The 25,256-nt window shown below is 42.2% G+C and overlaps 1 protein-coding gene across 1 annotated transcript; it reads right to left on the reverse strand.

Moving 5' to 3' along the window:
- Window positions 1-1,788: 1,788 nt before the first annotated feature.
- On the reverse strand, window positions 1,789-21,692 carry LOC127649651 (NADH dehydrogenase [ubiquinone] 1 alpha subcomplex subunit 4-like 2). The gene is made up of 4 exons (XM_052134898.1): window positions 21,616-21,692; window positions 21,000-21,085; window positions 20,818-20,878; window positions 1,789-1,986 (listed from the first exon to the last, which is right to left on the reverse strand). Exons 1-4 carry the CDS (start codon window positions 21,655-21,657, stop codon window positions 1,930-1,932), a joined length of 246 nt encoding a protein of 81 aa, XP_051990858.1. The 5' UTR covers window positions 21,658-21,692; the 3' UTR covers window positions 1,789-1,929.
- Between the last annotated feature and the right edge of the window lie 3,564 nt (window positions 21,693-25,256).

Genomic DNA, 25,256 nt, shown 5'->3' on the forward strand with positions numbered 1-25,256 from the left:
TTTTAAAATCTTGAAATCTTAAATAGTGTTGACATGGCAACACATTAAATATTATTATTTCTTTTTATGTACAGTATACTACAATTTTTGAGGTACATGGCATGCTTGAATTTTCATGATCAGAGTTGTAAGCCATTAGGCCTGGGCAAAAGTTAACACAAGTGTGGCTTGGGAGCACTGTAGCACCACCTTTTGACAAAAGGGGTGTGGTACATTTTTTCAATGACGAAAATGACTTGATCTGACTCGAGACTTGACTTGAACTGAATGACTCGGCATAGAGTTTAATGTTTTTTTTTTATTATTATTATTATTTTCAATAACTTATTATAAACAGTAATGAAATGTGTTTAAATAAATATTGCGACATCAATTAATTAATTTGTAAGCCCGCTAGCACCACTGATCTGCACCTGCGCAGTTAACGCTGCGCTCACAATATGCCAAAATTACAGATTATTGTCCAGTTCCTAAAATAATTGGATATGAAGATTTCATATTGGACCATGTGAATAAAAAAAGATTTTAGCAGATGCACAATATGCAATGCAAAATTATTGGATACAAACACCACAACCTCGAATTTCATCAGGTAAATAAATAATTTCATTATCAATTCATTGTCCAGAAAGATTCATATTTAAAATTACTGTTCTAATGTTTGAGGGTTGTCAGTAAATTAAAATGATTCATGATTAATCTCATGTTTTCACAGTTTACTAATATATATATATAGTACATTGCGGTAATGAACATGCACTGTATTTTTATCGTGGGCACTTAAAAATACTATGAATAACATATTACTGTTATACAACTCATGTAACAAAATGAATGTAAAGATATGTATATAAGTTCATCTTTTCAGAGCAAAAATAAATATTTATTTAAAAATTAACCTATTTAATTTAGTACTGTGGCTTGACATGACGTAGGTCACTGACTTGACTTGCTTGATTTGTCTGCACTGCACTTGAGACTTGAACATGTGAACCTCTGTTATTAACACTAATATTTACTGTAGTTCTACAGTCAGTTAAATTTTGACTTAACTGCTCTACTGCCATTTAATTGTATGCCGTGCTGCCAAACATTTTTGATGTATTATTTTAAGACTTATGAAATGTAATTTTGTACAAATATTTTTTTTAAATAAATAAAACACCTAACAATATGTAATAATTACTTCCCAGGTTAACAGTTCAGATATGCATTTGATTTGGTTATTGGTTGCTTCAGTTAAATGTAGAACATTTTACCCCAAAAAGAAGCCATGGTGAGGCAATACATTTATGGCGTAAAAAGGGAAATAGAAAGTGTCTCATATCTTCTGAGTGCATTGAAAGATTTAGATTAAACTTGTGGAGTATGTTTGGTCATGTCAGCTAATCACATTGATGTAGCTATTGTGGGTCATACCGCCACCAACTGACAACAGGAAATGTGAAACTTTGTGTAACTTTGAAATATTCCTCTTATATTTACCCTCTAAAATGCATGCACCCACCATGCTTTGTTTTCCTAGAGCCACCAGGTGGCAATGGTGCCACAGTACTTGGGTCCATCATCGCTGTTTGCAACTATATTTATTATTGTTATTTCAGGCTATATAGGGTTAAAATGAAGATTATTTCATACTTAATTTTTTACACATTATAAATGGGTTTTTATACTTCACAAGGGGATCTACATAACTGGGGGGATTTCCTGATGCTAATGATCACTTCTATTAGTATTATTTAAGAACAATTTCACAACAAGAAATCGCATATCTACATAAAACATACAAAGTAGTAAAGAGTCAGTATTGCAAATATTTTAACATCATATAGTTGTTTTATTACACTCATTGTTATTAAAACTTTTTTTTTTTATTTATTCTTCATGGGCACGGGTTAGGGCCTCAAAGTTTCAGAAGCTGTGAATCATTCAGAAGTCTGGTCCCTCCTTCTTCAGGTTTTTGTAGTCTGTTGTAATGGCCACAAACTAAATGAGATTGGAGAGAAAAACCATCAATAATTATTTTTAACTTTTTCATGGTTACTACAGTATGTAGGTGATTGAGTGAAACATTTGGCCATAGCTAAACATGAACAACCGTTTCTCTCATTCACTGCAGAGTGAAGTAGTATATTGACCTTACACAGGTGCAATTTTAGGGTCAATGGATATTCAGGGCTTAGCCCAGACCTCAGTGGATCAATATGGGGTCTTTTGATGACATTTTGTAATATATTACGTATTTCCGACTTCCTGTATGAGTATGCCGTCTGTGTTTGGCTGCCGCTGAGCTGTTTGTTTGTCTTGTTTTGTCTTCTTGTTGTAGTTTAACTATACATTTATTTTTATTTCATACACCCATAAAATGGAGATGATGAGATTTCATTCCAATTGTTTTTTGCCTGTTTTCATGGTTTCCCACTGGTGTGCAGGAGTGGGATTCTTCGCTACACTGGCCTGCTGTTGTGTCTCGCCTGGCCTACCCGATTCCACCAGCCTGCTGCATGGTGGAGTGATTACTGCGGATGATGTGACTGCATTCTCTGATGGAGGAGTTTCGTGCCGTGGTGCCTGTTATCATCTTGTGTTCCCTTTCAACCCTTGGTGTCCTGGAGTTTGTGCTCATTTCGGTTTTGTGGCATGGGAGATGCAGCGGGGCAGCACAGGTCACTTGGTGCCCCCACTCAATGAGGGACTACTGTGGTCATGTAATTTTTTTACACAGCAGCTCATTTAGTTTTAACTGTTTGTTGGACATGTGCAAATCCACATTTTCACTCCAAACTATACATTTGACTCCTGGTTGTGCGTGTCACCTTCCTAAAATAATTGCCTAAGTCATTTTTTGACAAAAAATATTTTTTGCATAAGTCATCTCCTCATGATGCTGGCCACCTTTGGTAAAATCGCCCACATCCTCAGTTGAACAGATCATGCAATTCTACCCCTATAGTATAATGGCCTATGTCAAGTGTGTGACTTAGGCCGTTTTATTTTGCCTAAGTCAAAAGGCAATGAGACAATTTTACAAGTTTAAGATGGCAGGTGCATCAAGAAGATGGAAAAGCTACTCAACCTCTGAAGTTATTTCCATAATTCAGGGTTCACCCCCTACTGGTAAGTGATGAGGTTTACTATAGACTATAAATGCATAAAAATATTGTGTTTTTGTCTTTTTATTTAGTCTTTTTAGTCAGCATTTTAGTCAAGAAAAATAGCTAAGTCAAGCTAGCATTAGGCTTTCTGTTAACTCTTTTCTGTATTTTTAAACAATATTTCATCTAGTTTTTGTCTAATTTTTTCCACATTACATGATCTAATTAAGAAAGATTTGAATAGGCTTTATTGTAATCAAACATCTAGAAACGATGTGTATATAATCGGTTTGGTTGTAAAATGTAGCTATTACCTGAATAAAATGAAATCGAATGCATCGTCCTGTGGAATCATTCATTCACAGACAGCATACGAAGATGTTCAACTAATAAATATCTTTATTGCTGGCAAACAAAATAATTAATTTGCAGATTTGCTTTCACTAGACTGTTGTTACGAGTGAGGGCAGTGAAAGGCAGACGAGAAGGTGCGGATCCAAATGCAGTTTACTTTTATTAAATGAACAAACAAAGGAAAACCCTCAATGGGGAAAATAACTTGAACAAAGAACTCGGGCAGGGAACACAGACCAGGAATAGCACGGAGACAGGCATCCACAAACATAAAACATCATTCAACGATCGACAGGGGAATGGAGAACAAACAGGGTTTAAATACACTGGAGACATGATGAAGACAAACTACAATCAGGTGAGCACAATGACACAGGGCTGGCAGTGATTAGGGCCGGGGATCCTGGGAAGTGTAGTTTAGACAATAGACTAGTGACACAGAACACAGGGCAGACAACGGAAACGTGACATAGCCCCCCCTCAAATGAGCGGCTTCCAGACGCTCCTCAAAAGAAAGAAGAAAAAGGGAGTACTGAAAAAAGACAGAAAAGCGTCCAAGGAGTGGGGGGGGGGGCAAGGAGGGGACAAGGGGCAAACAGTCAGACCAAGGAAGCACAAGGGGCAAACAGACAGACCAAGGAAGCACAAGGGGCAAACAGACAGACCAAGGGAGCACAAGGCAGGCAGTCCAGGGGGGCACAGAGAGCAGACAGGCAGTCCAAGGAGGCACAGGGGGCAGACAGGCAGTCCAAGGAGGCACAGGGGGCAGAGAGGCAGTCCAAGGAGGCACAGGGGGAAGAGAGGCAGTCCAAGGAGGCTCAGGGGGCAGACAGGCAGTCCAAGGAGGCACAGGGGGCAGACAGACAGTCCAAGGGGGCCACAAGAGGACTGGATCAGGTGGCCTGGGAGGCGGCCTCAGAACCACAGCCATGGGGAACTCAGAGGGCGGAGCCGAGGTAGGCGGAGCCGTGGGCTGCTCAAGAGACCACATCGTAGAAGGCTCCGGAGGTGGAGCTGAGGGAGGCTCAGGAGGTGGAACTGTAGGAGGTTCTGGAGGCTCAGGAGGCGGAGCTGAGGGAGGCCCTGGAGGCTCAGGAGGTGGAGCTGAGGGAGGCCCTGGAGGCGGAGCCGAGGTAGGTGGAGCCGTGGACTGCTCAGGAGACCACATCGTAGAAGGATCCGGAGGCGGAGCTGAGGGAGGCTCTGGAGGCTCAGGAGGCGGAGCCGAGGAAGGCCTAAGAGGCGGAGCTCTGGAAGGCTCAGGGGGCGGAGCTGAGGGAGGCTCTGGAAGCTCAGGAGGCGGAGCTGAGGGAGGCTCTGGAAGCTCAGGAGGTGGAGCTGAGGGAGGCTCTGGAAGCTCAGGAGGCGGAGCTGAGGGAGGCTCTGGAAGCCCAGGAAGCGGAGCTGAGGGAGGCTCTGGAAGCTCAGGAGGCGGAGCTGAGGGAGGCTCTGGAAGCCCAGGAGGCGGAGCTGAGGGGGGCTGCGCCGTGGGAGGTGGCGCCATAGGAGGCTTGAGAGGCGGAGCCCTGGCATGCTCGAGAGACTTGAGAGGCGGAGCCCTGGGAAGCTCGGGAGGAGCTCTGGGAGGCTCGGAAGGCGGAGCTCTGGAAAGCTCGGGAGGCGGAGCCCTAGGAGGCTCGAGAGACTTGAGAGGCGGAGCCCTGGAAGGCTCGAGGGGCGGAGCCCTGGGAAGCTCGGGAGGAGCTCTGGAAAGCTCGGAAGGCGGAGCTCTGGAAAGCTCGGGGGGTGCTGGCTCTTGGACGGTCATGGCTACTGGCACTGGCTTTTGGACGGTCATGGCTACTGGCGCTGGCTCTTGGACGGTCATGGCTACTGGCGCTGGCTCTTGGACGGTCATGGCTACTGGCGCTGGCTCTTGGACGGTCATGGCTACTGGCGCTGGCTCTTGGACGGTCATGGCTTCAGGCGCTGGCTCTTGGACGGTCGAGGCTTCAGGCGCTGGCTCAGGGACGGTCGAGGCTACAGGCGCTGGCTCAGGGACGGTCGAGGCTACAGGCGCTGGCTCAGGGACGGTCGAGGCTACAGGCGCTGGCTCAGGGACGGTCGAGGCTACAGGCGCTGGCTCAGGGACGGTCGAGGCTACAGGCGCTGGCTCAGGGACGGTCGAGGCTACAGGCACTGGCTCAGGGACGGTCGAGGCTACAGGCCTGGCTCAGGGACGGTCGAGGCTACAGGCACTGGCTCAGGGACGGTCGAGGCTACAGGCACTGGCTCAGGGATGGTCATGGCTTCAGGCTCGCTCACCGTGCTGTGCGTGGACTCTGGCTCGCTCACGGTGATGTGCGTGGGCTCTGGCTCGCTCACCGAGGAAGGCGTGGGCGCTGGCTCGCTCACCGTGGAAGGCGTGGGCGCTGGCTCGCTCACCGTAGAAGGCGTGGGCGCTGGCTCGCTCACCGTGACATGCGTAGGCTCTGTCTCGCTCACGGTGACAGGCGAGGGGTCTGGCTCACAGACCGGGGCAGGCGTGGGCCGGGAGGCGGAAGCCTGTCTTCTCTCCCTCCTCCGGGCAGACGAAGTGGACCATGTGGGCTCACTGACCAAGGCTGGCGTGAAGGGACGAACCACGGGCAAATGGAGGGTTACCACTGTGGGAGGGTTCTCCTCAATGACGCCCACAGTGAACGGCGAAGCGCAGATCAGCAGGGTCTCCTCAATGACGTCGAGGAGCGTCCAGCCGCGCGTCATCGGTGGCAACCGTTCCTGGAGCGCACAACTCAGGTTGGCCCGATAAAACACCGCCAGGTCGGAGACAGGGAAGTCAGTGGCATCCGCAATTGCGAGGAAATCGCGGGTGTAATCCTCCACCGGACGGTTTCCCTGCATGAGGCTGAGCAGATGGCAGCTTGCCCGCAAAACCGCTGGATCCATGATGTGGTCGATCGTTCTGTTACGAGTGAGGGCAGTGAAAGGCAGACGAGAAGGTGCGGATCCAAATGCAGTTTACTTTTATTAAATGAACAAACAAATAAACAAAGGAAAACCCTCAATGGGGAAAATAACTTGAACAAAGAACTCGGGCAGGGAACACAGACCAGGAATAGCACGGAGACAGGCATCCACAAACATAAAACATCATTCAACGATCGACAGGGGAATGGAGAACAAACAGGGTTTAAATACACTGGAGACATGATGAAGACAAACTACAATCAGGTGAGCACAATGACACAGGGCTGGCAGTGATTAGGGCCGGGGATCCTGGGAAGTGTAGTTTAGACAATAGACTAGTGACACAGAACACAGGGCAGACAACGGGAACGTGACAACTGTACTGTATGGTCCACGGCCACTTCATCCAACGCTTGATGTTCTTAAATCTTCCTGTTACGAGTCCGAGTGTGAAACATTCATGATTCATGATTTAGACAGTTCGGTCAACTTATTTCATTAAGTCTTTGAAGAGAATCGACACAAAAGAGTGATTCATTTGTCAATTGAGCATCACTTGTGCCCAGAAAAAAAGTATTTGAACAGAATTGACTCAAAAGAGGGATTCATTGTTAATTGAGGATCGCGCATGCCCAGAAAAAAAAGATACAGGCCGCTTGGAATAAACTATGCATTTTACAACTTATTGGGTTAAAATAAAGGGTCCCACTTTATATTAAGTGGCTTTAAGTACTATGTACTTACATTGAAATTAATAACTTGATACAATGGACTTATTGTGTAAATACATGGTTTTACATTGTACTTATATTTTAAAAATACCAGAATGTAATAACAGCTGTAATTAATGTAAGTAATTACATTTTTAATTACACAGTTGACCCTTCCCTTACACCTTAACCTACCCTTAAACCGACCCATACCACCACACCTGTCCATCTTACCAGTATCACACCTCAATAGAAGCAAAAGTGTTTTACAATACAACATGAACACAATAAGTAGTACATTGTACTTATTTTTCGAAGTACATAGTACTTAAAGCCACTTAATATAAAGTGTACAGGTAAACGTAAAAGTTTTTTCATTAGAAATGTACTCGAGTTAAAGTAAAAGTAGCCTACCCACATTTAAATCTACTCTTAAAAGTAAAAAAATTCCAAATAAATACTCAAGTAAATGTACTTCGTTACTACCCACCTCTGACCACAAAACAATTAAAGGGGTCATGACATGGGTTTTTTTTATTGTATTATTATGTTCCCTTAGGTGCAATTATAGTATTAATATATTTTTTTTTAAGAAAAACTTTTAAAATCTAGTGATTTATGACCTTTTCCCACCCTGTTTCTCATCCTCTGATTCAAACAGTCTGTTTTGGGGGCGTTTTCCATTTAAGACTTCAGTGTTAACGCCCACTGTTATGATTGGCTAACGTCAGTGCCTATGTATCAATTATTGACGCCCCCAGCCAGAACAATATGCAAGTAAACTAAGTAAAAACACTGTGATTATTAATAATGAATGAAATTGCGCTTTAAAACGTAGTTTAAAGTTTAAAATAGGTTACTTACAGTTTGCGTCGTCGTTGTTCCCAGAATAGTCGGCACGGACTTATCTTTGAGCAACAGTTTTCTGGCAAAGCCAGCATCATATTGAGATTTGTTCTCAAAACAGTCATCCTTAAAATACAGAACAAACGCTTAAGTTAACACTGCCGTGACTGGGACGTCCGCAAAAAATAAACTGCATCCATTTTTCCCTGACGTCTGGATCTTTCGGCAGCTTATTCAGAGGTTTTGTTTGACCACAGCCAGGAACAGCACATCTGTGTGGCATCGTAATTTTCCTGTGCACAAGTAGTCTCTGTCAGAGCTCGCTGTCCATTGACTGAACACTTGTGAGGCGCACGGCGATACGAAATGAGCGTAGTTGTCTTGCGCTTAAAGCGTAGTTATCTTGTGCTGGAGGCGGTCATATGCAAACGCTGTTACGTCACTTCTAACCGTCATGTCACTTCTAACCATGAATCCAGAACGAGCTGTATTTTGAGCTTGATTAAATAAATGATTCGTTTAGAATGGGGAGGACGTCTTAAAATATTAAACTTGCAGGACGTTTTAATGATACAAAGACCTCTTATATACCAAAAGATCAAGGCAAATTTGGTTTCTCATGTCATGACACCTTTAATGTTTTTCAGAATGGTCACACATTTGTGACTGTACACCTCAAAGAGTTGAAATGTTTTTTCTTTTTTGTAGGAGATGCACTTGACAATGAGGTCAATAGCAGGTCAAGAGCAGGCAGGAGCACTGATCAGGTCTCATCCACTGAAAATGACAACGAGACCATAACTCTAATCCTAGATTATGTAGATTTTGTAACTGGCCAAGACTCAGTTTCAGATGGAGCAGAAAATACCTCAAACACTCCTGTTGATGGATCAGATGGTACTATGGATACGAATGTTTCCATGTGGTCGGCCAATCAAGGAGAGAAAGTTCCAGGACCTCCAGTCAATGAAACACATAATGCCTGTTGAGTGTCATCACTACTTTGATAATTTGCCACATTAATAGGCATCAGGCAAGAACCCAGCAAAGAGCTGGAGGTAGAAGGGAGGAGATGCACATGCCTCCTCAGAATGATGTTTAGTTTGTTTGTTAGTGTTTTATTGTTGACAGAGTTGTCAATTTAACAAAGTAACAAAGGCATGTTCAAAAATCTGCCTAAGTCATTTATTCCCGTTACGTTACATAATTGACATGCATTGTTATTAGTATGTCAATAGTCATCTTATGCCATAACCTTTTTGAGTGACATTATCAATAAATATCATATATTTAATTATTGGTTTAGTGTTTTGTGTTTTCTGAGAAAAGTGAAAAAATTCCTTAGGCAATTATTTTAGGAAGGTGACGGTATATTGTATTTTATTTTGATGTATTTGTTTGTTTTTGCTGGTTAGACTTATAAATAGTACTTTTGTTTCCTTTTGAAGCTTGAAGGTGGTCACAGTAATTTGCCATTGTATGGCATAACTGAGCACAAATTTGTTTCACAATTTCTCCGTTTGGGAAAAGAAAAAAAGAAAGTCATATGTGGGTGAGAAAACAATGATTTAATTTTTATTTTTGGTGAACTATCCCTTTAAGTAAAAAGTTACTTTTTCTGGCAGTTTTGCATTCATAAAAGATTGCTCAAACTACAGACTTCATTTTTATCTTCAGACATATTCAGCATAGTGTAGCACCTTGCAGACTCTTCTTAATCCTCCTTTGACATTTCATTCATTTGCACAATTAAAATAAATCTCTCAAATATCTGCCTCAGATTGTCAAATCTGGTGTTAAATTTACTGCTTATGGTGTCAACTATTACACAAAACACTGTCTGAAATGGAGTTGGCCATCCTGGTCCACTGGATTTAGGTTTACCAGTGCTCAATTCATCATGAAATGTTTTGCACTTTTTGTTGCATTTACTGTAGACGCAACCCATTCTATAGCTAGCAGACGAGTAATTGACAGTTTTTCTTTTTTTTCAAATCCATTCTCACTTTACAGGGAGAAGTTTTTCAGATTTTCAATCAACAAAACGCCTTGGGTTACTTAACTGTAACCCCTGTTCCCTGATAAAATCGGAACGAGATGATGCACTTATTTAGCGCATTGGGAACGTCTTTAGGAGTGACCAGCTGTGAATATTTGTGCAACACGTCAAAGAAATTGAGAAAAATGTATAGCCTCTGCCGGTGACATCATCAGGATGCGCCGGTAAAGGGGCTATAAATAGATGCGCCAAGAGCAGTCCTGGGGCATCTTCAGTGCGGCAATGAAGAGCAGCATCTCGTTACGCTTTTATCATGGAACAGGTGTTACAGTTAAGTAACCCAAGATGTTCCCTATCAAAAAGCTGCACTTCGATGCTGTGCTAATTTAGCACTTTGGGAATGAGAATACCCACGCCGCCGCACTGTGGATGTCCGGAGACCTTACGGTTGTGTAGTTGTGCTCACAAGAGCGCGAGAGGTCTCAGACATGAGTTTGTGATGTTGACTCAAGGACATAAGAGCCTGTAGTAGCATGAACATCCAAACTATAGAATCTTATGAATGTAAGTGGAGAGGACCAGCCCGCCACATTACAAACATGTTGCAGAAGGACACCTTTGGCCAACGCTTTAGAGGAGGCGTCCCCTCTGGTAGAGTGAGCCCTGATACCTACTGGCAAAGCTTGACCGCGCGCCTCGTAGGCCAGGGCAATAGCATCCAATGTGACATGGTTTGCTTGGTGGCAGCCGCCCCTTTGTTACGACCCCGATGACAAACAAATAGTTGCCCTGACTTATGCCAATGGCTAGTGCAGTGGACATAAGTCTGAAGAGCATGGACTGGATACAGTCCGTGAAGTCTTTCCTGCTCCAGTGTTATAAACGGCGGGGAGCAGAAGGCTTCGAGAGTGACCGGATGTAAAGGCGAGAAAGGAACCTTAGGCAGGTAGTCAGGGTGAGGGTGCAATATTGCTTTAGCCATTCCTGGGGCAAAATCTAAGCAGGATGGCAAGACGGACAGAGCCTGTAGATCCCCAATTCTTTTTAGAGAAGTAATTGCCATAAGAAAACCATCTTGAGAGTCAGAAGTCTGTCAGACGCTGACTCCAGAGGTTCGAAGGGAGTTTCAACCAGACCCTCAAGGACTATTGCTAAGTCCCATGAAGGGGTCCTGGTTTTAGCAGGAGGCCTCAGTCGCATAGCTCCACGAATGAAGCGAGCGAGTAGAGGATGTCTCCCCAAGGGCACCCCGTTCATCAAGGCGTGGCAAGCCAAAATGATGGCCACATAGACCCTGAGAGTAGCGGGGCATATGTCTGCTGAGAGTTTTTCCTGCAGAAAGTCCAGAACTGATGCAATCTGGCAGTTAACTGGATCTGCATTATGTGCACTGCACCATCCTTCAAAGACATCCCATTTATTGGCATAGATTCTTCTGGTAGAGGGAGCCCTAGCACTTAAAATGGTCTCGATAACCTCAGGTGAAAGCCCTGTGTCCCTCAGTTGGTACCCCTCAGGGGCCAAATATGAAGGTTCCACAATTCGGGCCAGGGATAAAATATTGTCGCCTGAGACAGAAGGTCCCTCCTGTCCGGAATCGCCCAAGGCGAGCCGTCAAGGAGAGTTATTATCTCCGAGAACCATACTCTGTTCGGCAAGACCCTTGCTGACGAACTCTGGCCAAGACTCCCGGGGGCAGAGAAACCGGGGGAAACACATACAGACGCATTCTGGGCCATGTATGCGCCATCGCGTCCAGACCCAGGGGGGCTGTGTGACTCAGAGAGAAGTAGAGGGGACATTGCACTGTCTGTTGAGAGGTGAATAGGTCCACTTCTGCCCTGTAAAATCTCACCCAGATTTGTTCCACTACCTCAGGGTGGAGTTTCCACTCCCCCGTCAGAGTCTTCTGTCTGGACAGTAAATCTGCTCACACATACAGGCATCCAGGGACATAAACTGCCCTGAGTGACAGGAAATTGCCCTGGGCCCAAAGGAGAATCTGACGTGCCAGAGAATTCAGCTGACGTGAACGTAGACCTGCTGCACTGTCTATATGCATACAGTTATTGGCAATTGCTCATATGCAGAAGGCCCAAAGGGATCACCGTGGACGCAGACGACATGAGACCTAGTATACATTTATACTGACGAACAGTGCAACCTTGACCCAGCCTGACTTTGCTCAGGGTGTTCTGAATGGATGTGATTCGAGCGGGAGACAATTGTGCCCGCATCGTGATCGAATTCCATATAACTCCCAGATAGGTAATTCCCTGGGTGGGAGAGAGAATGCTCTTTTTGACGTTGAGTCTCAGACCCAGAGAAACCAGATGAGCTAAGACAATATCCCTGTGCTGAATTGCCAGTTCTTGAGACTGTGCTAGTATCAGCCAGTCGTCTATGTAATTCAGAATGTGGATGCCCCAGAGTCGCAAAGGAGCCAGTGCTGCATCCATGCATTTCGTGAATGTGCGGGGTGATAGGGCTAGTCCGAATGGAAGAAACCGATACTGGAAGGCTTTGCCCCCGAAAGCGAACCTCAGGAACTTCCTGTGCTATTTATAAGTCTAAATTTACATCTTATGGAGTTTTGTGTTCCTTGCCACAGTCGCTTTCAGCTTGCTCACTGGGGTTATTAATACAATTATTATTTAATTACTTATTTTTAAACACGATAAAAAAATCTTATTTTATCTAATTACACAATGATGATTCATCAACATTATAGACATTCGTTTTATCGTCTGTTAATGCCTGATCTTCTGTAAAGCTGCTTTGAAACAATGTGTGTTGCGAAAGGCGCTATACGAATAAAATTGACGTGACTATATGAAAATATGCGTCCATGAGATCGATCGTGACCTGCCAATCGTAATGTTGGATTTGTGACACTACCGTCTTGATAGTTAGCCTCTATAACTTGAACACCCTGACTGAGCGATTCAAGCCTCGAAGATCTAAGATCGGACGCAACCCCCCACCCTTCTTGGGAACCAGGAAGTATTTGCTGTAATAACCTGACTCTTTCTCTAGAAGGGGAACATGTTCTATGGCCCCTTTGACCAAGAGATTTTGCGGTTCTTTCCACAGTAGACATGCCTGCTTCGGTTTTACGTTAGTGGGGACCACACCGTTGAAACACGGAGGGCAGCGAGCGAATTTAATTCTGTTGCCTTTTTCTTGCTTTGGGGGCTGTTGAGGGCAACGAGCCTGTCCCCAGTCTTTACGAGGGGGAGCACGACTTGCCACGCTTTGTTTCTGAGCCTCGCATCTAGCAGGACCAGGCGGGTCTGGGTGGCCGACGGTCCCGCCCCCTGAGTGCAGCGACGAAGAAACTGCCCGAATGCTTCCTCGTGATTTTTCGCCTCCTGGAACCTGGTGATAACTATATTCATAGCGTCCCCAAATAAACCAGAAGGCGAAACCGGGGCATCAAGAAGGAGAACTTTGTCCTTATCTTTGATGCCCGATAGGTTGAGCCATAAGTGTCTTTCCGTGCTGACTAAAGCAGACATAGACCGGCCAATGGCACGGGCCATCTGCTTGGTTGCACGGAGAAATAGATCCGTAGCTTGGAGAAAGCCTCCTCATCGAGCGTGGCACCCGCACTCAGGTCCTTCAGCAGATCAGCCAGGTATGCCTGTAACACTGCCATAGTGTGCAGAGCAGCACCAGCCTGACCCGCTGCCTGATAAGCTTTCCCTACTAGCGTGGAGGTAGTCCTGGATGCCTTTGTGGAGGGTTTCCTCCATGAACCAGAGAGCTCATCACGGAGATCATCAAAGATGGGAAGGGACTGATGAGGCTTTACCTTCCCCTGGCCACCAGACAGGAATCTGTCCTCCAATTTAGAGCGTTTGGGGGTCTCTTGTTCCCGTGGCCAGTCTAACTGTAGCCTGGCCACCGCACGGGTAATCACCTCAAGTAAATCCTCCGATGATTTACTATCATGCCCGGAATGCTCGGAGGTGGGTAACTCGAAGTCCGCAGACTCAAGCGATTCGAGGTCCCCCTCATGAACTGAAGAGGCTCTGGAGCACGCTTCAAGATCACTGGAAGGACCAGCTGGGTCGGGAGAGAGAGCGAGCGATAGGGACGGTCCCGTCTCTCACTCCTCAGCCAGATCCATATGAGAGCCCCACGATTGAAGTGTGGGCGGCGACTCTCGGAAGTAAGCAAGACGAACGCAAAGCATTTTGACTGAAAGCAGATCGCAATGCTCGCACCTGCCCCGCCCCAACGCGAGAGCAGCATGCTCTTCCCCCAAACATACAAAGCAAAACTGATGTGTGTCCCTCTCAGTCATAGAGCGTAGACAAGGGAACACACATCGCTTGTTTGTCTTTCAAATTTTTTCTTTTTTTAAAGAAAGAAGAGAAAGGTATCTGCGCACTGCCTAACAAAATCGAACTCCTAGCAGGAAAGTAGAACAGTTTTCTGACAGGCTCATGAAGCACACGCACACAGACTGATCTAATGACAAAAGATCTGACGATGCACCTGTGACACATCTATTTATAGCTCTGCCACAGGTGCATCCAATGATAGCAGAGGCTATAAATTCTGGTCAATGTTCATTGACGTGCTGAACACATATTCACAGCTGGTCACACCTAAAGCTGTTCCCAAAGTGCTTTACAGCACAGCATCATAAGTGTAGCTTTTTTAAAGGAACTATTATTTCAAACCGTAATAAGGATTTTGCTGATTTTTTTAATAAATTTAATGCAAAAATGTCTTTGTGTTCAAAAATGGAAGCGTGTATACTATAATATAATTTTTATAAAGTAACTTGTAACATAATTACTTGAGTAGTTTTTTGGCAAACAACTTATTTACTCTTACTTGAGTCATAATATTTCATAGTACAAGTCCTTCAACTTGTACTCAAGTAAAATTATTGCTACTGAAGAAATTATTCACTTAAGTAAAAAAAATCAGTTATCTTTTCACCACTGCAATGAATGCAGTCTGACCTACGAGCGCTGCCTCTACAGGGGCTTGACCCAGACAGAGAACACAGCAGTCGTGCCCATCAGATATGGGGATAAACGGATCACACAGAGGAATACATTACGAAATGCCATCTTGAAAAAGATGTCTTGCAGTAAACTGCTCTTTAATAATTGTAAACATTATGCTGAACAAATACAAACAAACACATCAAAAGCAGTAGCTTTTATGTACATGCTACAATAATCCCAAAGGATACAATACCGATGAGGAACAACAGGCCTTACAATAAAAAAGTCACTGTGAGTGTAATGGCAACGTTGAAATGGCTGACTTGAAAGGGAATTTGTAGTTACCATACCATATTTGAAATTATATTTAACATGGTAATACATGTAAGTGTACACTAAAATGTTGTTTAAAATATTATGTTTAATACAATACATGTACTTCTAATTTAAACTATTGTTAAAATTTCAGTGAACAACAATTTTATTGTATTTTCTTTGTTTATGCCATTATTTTCATTGAGTGACACGGCACTGTCTATATGCATACATTTATTGGCAATTGCTGCTGGGTGGGTCATGCCTAATAACATTTAAGTCATTGTGTGGCCTTCTGTTTTACCACCTGTATTACTGTGGTGGTTATCAGTACAATTAAAAATATAGCTGCGAGCAGCGATGGCGGGCCCAAGCCGGTGTGCCTTTAGGGTCGCTGTGCACGATGGGCAATAACGTAACCTCGCTTTGACCGTCGAGAAGACGTGTGCTGTAGAGCTCGCATTAGCGTGGGCTCTGCAAAAGTTCGCATGGAGGGCACATATCAACCACAAAGTATGCGTGAGCACCCTTCCGATACCTAAAATGAAAAATGAGACACCCTACGGTCTCATGGAGTTAATGGACACACGAAATAAGTACACAAGACTGAAAATTCATATGAAGTGTGCCATTTGAGACAGGGACAGTGCCTAGGACCGTGAACCACAATAGTCACATCTATGAGGTAATTCAAATGTAGAATAATTTTTGATGTCATAGGTCAATATCTTTTGCAGCACTTAAACGTGTTAATCCAGAAGGCCAGTATTTATCCGGAGGTCTCTGTTCAGGTTTATTAATGTAATTATAATTTACGCACTGCTGAAGTTTCATCGAGATCAGTTAATGTATGCAGAAGTTATAACACACTTCCTTGCTTTTATGCTGCCTTTATGTGCTTTTTGGAGCTTCAAAGTTCATTTGCAATGTGTTCCACATTCAAACCAAAATATCTGACTTTCTGTTGGTCTGTTTGTTCACTTGAGACATAAGAGGGTGATTTAAAAGCATTTTGAAAGTGACACACTCCCTTCTGCCAGTTGGTGGCGCTATAAGTTTGATCTCACAATAGTCACATCCATGTGACACACTGCTGAAGTTTCATCGAGATCAGTTAATGTATGCAGAAGTTATAACACACTTCCTTGCTTTTATGCTGCCTTTATGTGCTTTTTGGAGCTTCAAAGTTCATTTGCAATGTGTTCCACATTCAAACCAAAATATCTGATTTTCTGTTGGTCTGTTTGTTCACTTGAGACATAAGAGGGTGATTTCAAAGCATTTTGAAAGTGACACACTTCCTTCTGCCAGTTGGTGGCGCTATAACTTTGACTCACAGTAGTCACATCCATGCGACCGGCCTCTTCCCGCAAACACACTGCTGAAGTTTCATCGAGATCAGTCAATGTATGCAGAAGTTATAACACACTCCCTTCTTTTATGTTACTTTTGATGTGCTTTTGGAGCTTCAAAGTTAATTTGAAATGTGTTCCACATTCAAACCAAAATATCTGATTTTCTGTTGGTCTGTTTGTTCACTTGAGACATAAGAGGGTGATTTCAAAGCATTTTGAAAGTGACACACTTCCATCTGCCAGTTGGTGGCGCTATAACTTTGACTCACAGTAGTCACATCCATGCGACCGGCCTCTTCCCATAAACACACTGCTGAAGTTTCATCGAGATCAGTTAATGTATGCAGAAGTTATAACACACTCCCTTCTTTTATGTTACTTTTGATGTGCTTTTGGAGCTTCAAAGTTAATTTGAAATGTGTTCCACATTCAAACCAAAATATCTGACTTTCTGTTGGTCTGAGCTAATGACTGTAAATTAGAAAGTTGTTCGGCCCGACGAGATCTAGAAGTGTTCCGAGTTTCATATTATTACATGCAAGCATGTTTGATATATGGACAAGTGTTTGAATCCCATTCCAGGTGTCGCTGTCGAGCCCCCTGCCACGCCCGGGTACCAGATTCAGCCCGGCCCTGATGGCCGCGGGTTCTGGCCTGTGTGCAAAGTTTCAAGAGTTTTCGAGCATGTTAAGGGCCCCAAAAGTCCCAGAAACCTTGAAAAACAATCAAACAATCAAAAAGCAAATCTAAACCCAACAGAGAACCCCCCTCCCCTCCCACACACACACACACACACAAAAAAAATTTGGCAGGCCCATTCTGTCTGTCAGACAGAGAGACACTGAGAGAAAAAACACAGAAAGGGAGGAGGATTGGTCACTCAGAAAGAGAAAAATTTTAAGAAATCCACATTCAAACCACAATATCTGACTTTCTGTTGGTCGGAGCTAATGACTGTAAATTAGAAAGTTGTTCGGCTCGACGAGAACAATATACACGCCGAGTTTTGTAACTGTAGATAGAACTAACTAAGTTATAACACACTTCATGTGTCCTTTTTAGTCATAAATCAATTTCCTCGCCACGGCCAAACCGTTCGAGATATCAAAAATCCGTCCGAATGTAGCATCCTCAATGTCTTGACTTCATGCCGACCGAGTTTGGTGGCGATTGGATTCATTCTCTAGGCGGAAAATATATAATTCCAGAGCACGTGTTTCCAAACAACCCATAATAGCCGACTTCCTGTTGGGCTGGCGTAAAACTTAGAGCACGAAAGTTGTTCGGCCCGACGAGACCTACAAGTGTACCGAGTTTCATATCATTACATGCAAGCATGTTTGATATATGGACAAGTGTTCGAATCCCATTCCAGGGGCGCTGTCGAGCCCCCTGCCACGCTCAGGTACCATCTTCGGTCCGACCCTGATGGCCGCGGGTTCCGACCCGTGTGCAAAGTTTCAAGAGTTTTCGAGCACGTTAAGGGCCCCAAAACCTTGAAAAACAAAAATAAAAGCATTTTCACTCCTCAGCAAAATCAGCACCCTCCCCCAGACACAGAGAGACGTAGGGTCAGTGAGAGAGGAGAGAAAATTCTCCAAAACATCCACATTCAAACCACAATATCTGAATTTCTGTTGGTCTGAGCTAATGACTGTAAATTAGAAAGTTGTCCGGCTCGATGAGAACAATATAATTCCTGAGTTTTGTGACTGTGGGTCAAAGTGTAAAGCAACCCCCCCACTTTTGTCAAAAGGTGGTGCTACTGAGCCCCTGCACCACGCCCGTTTCTGAAACTTTGCACATGTGTACTGGCTAATAAATGTGATGTGTCTGTCGAGTTTCATGCAATTTCAAGTATGCTAAGAGTCTCAAAAGCATCAAAAAGAATATTCGAGTTTGAAGCGTTGCGCAGCTGACAGTATCGAAGATATCAATAATCCTTTCACATGTCTACATCTGCCGTGTGTTTACATTATACACCTAAAGTTTTAAGTAAATCGGGTAAAAATAAGTGGGTGATTTCAAAGCATTTTGAAAGTGACACACTTCCTTCTGCCAGTTGGTAGCGCTATAACTTTGACTGACAATAGTCACATCCATGCGATCGGCTTCTTCCAGCGATCACGCTGCTGCGGTTTCATGGAGATCAATTAATGTATGCAGAAGTTATAACCCACTTCCTGTTTCTCTTTTCGCGCCATCATTTCGTTTCCTCGCCACGGCCAAACCGTTAGAGATATCAAAAATCTGCCGGCAATTTTTCATGCTCAATGTGTTGACATCATGCTGACCGAGTTTGGTGGCGATTGGTGGAATTCTCTGGGAGGAGTATTCCAAATTCCATTGCGTGCGTTTTCAAACAACCCTAAATAGACGGTTTCCTGTTGGTCTGGGGTAAAAAGTAAAAGTATGAAGGATATATGAAACGATGAGATCTATACGTGCACCGAGTTTCATATTATTACATGCAAGCGTGTTTGAGTTATAGACCAAGTTTTCGGACCCTGTTCCAGGGGCGCTGTCGAGCCCCTGCCACGCCCGGTACCAGCTTCAGCCCGGCCCTGACAGCCGCGGGTTCTGACCCGTGTGCAAAGTTTCAAGAGTTTTTGAGCACGTTAAGAGCCCCAAAAGTGCCCCAATAGTCGTAAAAAAAAAAATAATAATAATAATAATAATAATAATCCTAACGAAAACAATAGGGTCCTACGCACTTTGTGCTTGGGCCCTAATAATCCTAACGAAAACAATAGGGTCCTACGCACTTTGTGCTTGGGCCCTAATTAGCCTACAAAACAGATTTCCAATTGGTTGGTTTGTCAGTATTGCATTGATATACGTATACGTTTCTGAACTGTAAAGCATACAGGCACCAACATGACATCCGGGGTCCTGGTACCTCAGTGAGTATTGTCGCTGACTATCACACCTGGAGTCACGAGTTCGAATCCAGGGTGTGCTGAGTGACTCCAGCCAGGTCTCCTAAGGAACCAAATTGGCCCCGGTTACTAGGTAGGGTAGAGTCACATGGGGTAACCTTCTTGTGGTCATGATAAGGGGTTCTCGCTCTCAATGTGGCACATGGTGAGTTGTGTGTGGATCGCGTAGAGTAGCATGAGCCTCCAAATGCTTGGATTCTCCGCAGTGTCATGCACAGCAAGCCACATGATAAAATGCACGGATTAACGGTCTAAGGACCTACTAAGTAGCTGGAATTAGGCATTCCAAATTGGGAGAAAAATAAATGACATCCTGTAAAGCCTGAAACTAGGTCACTGTATTTTTTTGCAGTAATGTTCTGAAAAGCTGTGGTCTGAACATACGCCTCACTGACTTAAGTCCTTGTTTCGCCCTAATTCAAACCATCAGGGAGGAAACAGGAAATTGTAAATCTCCCCAATCTACACTGAAGAAACCACTTCAGTAGTGAAACATCTAAAATAATATGGACTACTTTAAAACAGATAGCAACGAACAGTGTTCGGTTAGTTACTCAGAATTTTTAGACACGTAATTAATGTTGTGTAGTACTCTAATCAGATTTCTTTACTTTGGTTACTTTACAAAAGTCCTTATTACTAGTTACTTTATGTTTTAAGGAATATCCTGGGATCACTACAAGTTAAGCTCAATTGACAGCATTTGTGGCATAATGTTGATTACAACCGAAATTAATTCCTCCCGCTTAAAAAAAAAAAGGAGGTTATATTGAGGCAGTTATAATATAAGTGAATGAGGCAGTTTTTGGATGGTTTTAAGGCAGAAATGTGAAGCTTATAATCTTATAAAAACAATTACTTAAATTGTTCTGGTAAAACTTCTGTATTATTTATGCTGTAAAGTTGTTTAAATTGTCTTTTTACGTTCATTTTAGGGTTTATGGTGTTACATTATGGCAACGAAGTTGTAGAATTAGATATATCTTTACATAGAAAACATTAGTAGGCTAAGTGATTTATCACACTAAAATCATGTTATCACACTTTAATAACATGAATATTGTTTGAAGCAGTGTGTATTTTAACATTTAGGGATTGCCCCATTCACTTCCATTGCAACCCAGGTATATATGCTGCAGATTGCTACATAGACAACCATTTTTAAACATATTATTCTGATTGTTATTTATAATAAATATGAATTTATAATAATACATAATACATTTGTAAAATCACAGTAAGGTACAGCCTAAAGTGGCTTATTAATCCAGTTTTGAATTGGTTATATTTTTTATGGTTATTAACTTGCTAATATTTGACTATGTACCTTGTACTGGTAGTTTGGACTAAGCTGATTCCAGGGTTCAGTGTTACCGCTCTTGTTCCAGCTGCAGGTTTAGAAGAAGACGGCGGCCAGATAAAGAACTGTTTATATACTCAATAGCCGAAAATGCATGTTATAATATCAGCATAACATGATAATGATCTATAGAGTGGAAATGTTCTTACGTGACATGAGGTCCTCTTGCGAGACGAAACAAATACAGGGATGCTCCACCCATTCCCAGACAGATAAAGAAAAACTGTGGGACGAGCTGCAAAGACATCATGGTTTATGATTAGCTTTTTTTTAATATTAAGGGTAAGATGCTTCATCATAAGTATTTGATGAGAATATTTGAGATCAGAACAAACTGGATTACTGGCCACACAAATCCAACAATCCTAATGTCATGTCTTTTGAAATGTTCAAATATGTCTGCTACATAAGCAAAAAATATTGTTTCTTGTTTTTCAGTAAAAATATCTAAACTTGTTTTAAGCATAAACCCCACCAAATTTTGTTAGATTTCTCTAAAACAAGAAAAGTTACTTGACAAGCAGAATGACATAAGATGTTACGTTTTTTACAAGAAAACAGGACAAAAATATCCAGTAAAAGTGATTTTATTCAGTGAATTACAACACTACACTGTTTGTCAGAGCTGGATAAATGTTTTTTGCTGATTTAAACATTTATTACACTGAAGTTAAATATGATAACATAAATGTTTTTTATTTAATCAACCCTTAACATAAAACTATGAGGAAAAGAGTTTTAAAAAAGTAAATAGAAAATACCTACTCCGGGATGTTTCCTAACCTGATCTCGCAATGTGCGGAGCATCTTCACTGGAGAATAAGCAGAACTGTGCGTGTGTGTTTGTGTTACAACTGCTGAGAGAGAAACAGAGAAAGAGAGAGAGAGTGAAAGGAGGTCCTTACTGTAATTACATTCTAATGTGAGCAGACATATTAAGATAGTACAGAAGCATTATAATAACTATTTGAAAAAAATGGATTTCAAGAATAATATTTTGAGATAAACACTTAAGGCATTGCTTCATTTATGATGTGTATCTTCTGCTATATTTTGTAACCCATCATTACGCTTCTCAAGGTGTCTTATAATCCTGTATTATGTTTCCACTTACTTCAAATACTTGTCAAAACAAATGATCAGACTGGTTTGATTGTCAAGCCAACATGATTTAAATCATCAAAGTCAGAATGTTGTTTTTTTTTTTGGTACTATTTTCACAAGCAAGTGGTAATTAAAAAAATCAGATCACAAATCTTACAACAGATAATCAAAAATGCACTTTTTTGGAGTCACGTAACGCCATGTGAGGCAATCTTTATCGGATGATCTCAGAAATGTGGCCAGAATTGATTGGGGCCTGTCTCCCTCAGCGGATCTCCGAGCTCGCTCGATTTCCAGCATATGGCCTGTTATGTCAAGCAGGCTCAGCAAGAGCGCATCTAGGAATTTCACTATATCTCTGCCTTCTTCGTTCTCATGAATTCCAACAATTTGGACGTTGTTTCGCTGGGTCTTCCAAATGTGCTCCAAGTCCATCTTGGTCAATAGCAGGTTAGCAGCTAATTCCCTCTCCGAAGACCTTAGCCAGCATTGCTGACATGCTCGACAGTTGACGCTGAATCTCTCCCACCACACCGTCCAGACTGAGTCCCCAGTCTGCAGCCCTGTCAGGGGTATCAGCTTGAGCACATGAGTGACGTTCAATGTCTCCAGAGCCCGAGTATTTTGAATTCTTTAAACAGTTATGGAACGGTGTATCAAATCTCACGCTTATGACAAAAGGTATTCAAAACTAGCAAAAGTGTGCAGAGCTCGCAATTCACACGTCCGACCCTCGCATGGCGCCATGTGACTTGAGTATGAATTTCTCAAAGTTCACTTCCCTATCACTCCTATTATATATACTTTGCCAAAAGTTCATAAGGGTCTTGAAACTCCACTAAAATGCAGACTTATAGAGTGATATTGGGAACCTCACTGAGAATATTTCCTCTTATGTGGACTTTTTTATAAAAACCTATTTGAGTCAACCTTACCATCTTATGTAATGTTTTTATTGTAGTTTTACATAGTGTAGAGCTTCTTCTGATGTCCAGAGCTTGTATACTAACATTCCCCATACTGATGGCTTACCATCTTTTAGAACAGTTTTTGAAACTATGCTAAGATGGCTTTAAGCCCAGTACGGAATGTCAAATGGCACAGAATGTTGCTTGTCTGTACATGGGGTTGTTTTGCAAATGAGTGTGTTTTGAATATGTCTAACCTTTTTTTCTATATTAGATTAAGATATTACTTGACAAACACTATTGATTAAATATTAATTATAGCAAAGTCTACTACACCTGTTGAAATGTCCAAGTTTCTAATCTTTATTAATTCAAGGACAGAGCATTTTAAATTTACAATGGAATATGACAATGTGTTCATTCATTTCCTTGATGTTAAGGTACACATACAGGATGGGAAATTGCACATCGATTTGTATAGGAAACCTACAGATTAATATGAATTAATTACCATATTAAGAGGAGATAGATTCCACCCCAGATCTCTGGATAATAGGCAAACTTTTTACAAATCTAAGAGAGTGCATAGAATTTGCACAGAAGATTCTTGCGCTAGGCAAGCTACTGATTTAATACACAGATTCTTAAGCAGGGGTTATCGCAGTGAATAGTTTGTAACCGCTAGAGATAAATTTGATTGTATATCCCAGACACAGTGTTTAAAATCTCAGACCAATAATAAAAAAGTATGATGCCTGCTGTTTAGTGTTAAATACTCCGTATTAGGTGCTGCATTTCATAAGGTTATAAATAGACATTGACATATAATTTTCTAAAAATTTCCTAATCTTGTTTTTAGGCATCAAACCATGCTTGTAAAATCCAAAATTCCTTCCCACCATATATTGCAAAGTATTCTGTCTCTTCCTGCAGGAAATTACTTATGTGGTAACTGTGCTCAATGTACTTTTGTAAATCTTCTTGCCACCCACATACAGGTCATTATATTACCATATGGGGCACTATTACTTGTTCTTCTACTCACATGGTTTATCTCATCCGTTGCATTATATATATATATATATATATATATATATATATATATATATATATATATCACACACTACATTTTTGACTGACTTATCACACATTTTGAAAGATATACGTGTGGTTTAGGAAGTTTGTAATTTGTCCAATGTGTCTGAAATATGGATATGCCTTTACAGGCGTTTTGTGTGAATTGAGTATGTTTTGTGTGTTGAATATGTTGATAATTGTGTAAGTGCATTGATTCTTTTAAAATGTTGTTTACTTGTCACATGATCTCCTGTGGGCAGCTAATCAGTCGAGATTGTCAACAGCTGTGTCTATAAATGCTGTGTCTCATTCAACATGAGGATTGTGACTGATGAAGACCTAACTGGTTGAAACGAAATTTGGAGCTTTAATTTCAGAGTGCGGATGTCTACGTTATTTATTTTTTTAACAGAGGCATTACCATATCAGAGGCTGCCAGATTAGTTCACCCTAACCTACAAAGGTCAACTGTCAGCTCCATCATCAGAATATTTTGCCAAGAAAATTGGTAACTCTGCAAATTATTCACTTTAATTGAACAGTTCAGTAAATGGCATTACTTTATAGATTATAAAGTATAAATGACTGTCTGAAATAAAGCAGCTAATTGAGGAGATCAATAACACCTTTGCCAATGTGGAATCAATCAGCCTACCATTTTGCCTGCCTGCCTTTTGAAGAAGCACCAGGTTTCTATGAAACTAATTTACCTGGTGCCTTTTGAGAGAAACCATGGCAGGGTGAAACGACTACGTGCAGAATACGTTCAGGTACAGAACCATGTGGTGTACTGTATGTTCAGTTAATTCAGTTTTTATGTATGTGATACTCATTCTATTTATAGTACTGAACTACAGGCTAACAATGTCAACTACTCTTTGTAAAAGAGCTAACCAAATTATCTTTTTAGAGGGTGATGGAGCTGGATGCTGCTGTGAATCATCACAAGTATATTTTTGTTGACACGGCGAGTTTCAATCTGGCAAAAACCAGATGCCGTAGACGTAACCTTATTGACCAGCGGGCAACCATCCAAGTGCCTAAACAACGTGGGGGAAACATCTCAATGTATGCAGCTGTATGTGAAGATGAACACCAAACAAGGTGAAGATATTAGCTATGTTATTGTGTGGGATCATGTCAGTTTCCACCATGCAGAGCTGGTTTGGGAATGGTTTCATGCTCATCCTTGGTTCATGACCCTGTATCTCCCACCATACACCACTCTTAATTCAATTTAAGAATTCTTTTCTACATGGAGGTGGAAGGTGTATGATCGCCATCCCCATGAGCATGTAACATAACTGCAGAGCAATG

This window comes from Xyrauchen texanus, chromosome 1 (genome assembly GCF_025860055.1).
Source record: "Xyrauchen texanus isolate HMW12.3.18 chromosome 1, RBS_HiC_50CHRs, whole genome shotgun sequence".
Taxonomy (NCBI): domain Eukaryota; kingdom Metazoa; phylum Chordata; class Actinopteri; order Cypriniformes; family Catostomidae; genus Xyrauchen; species Xyrauchen texanus.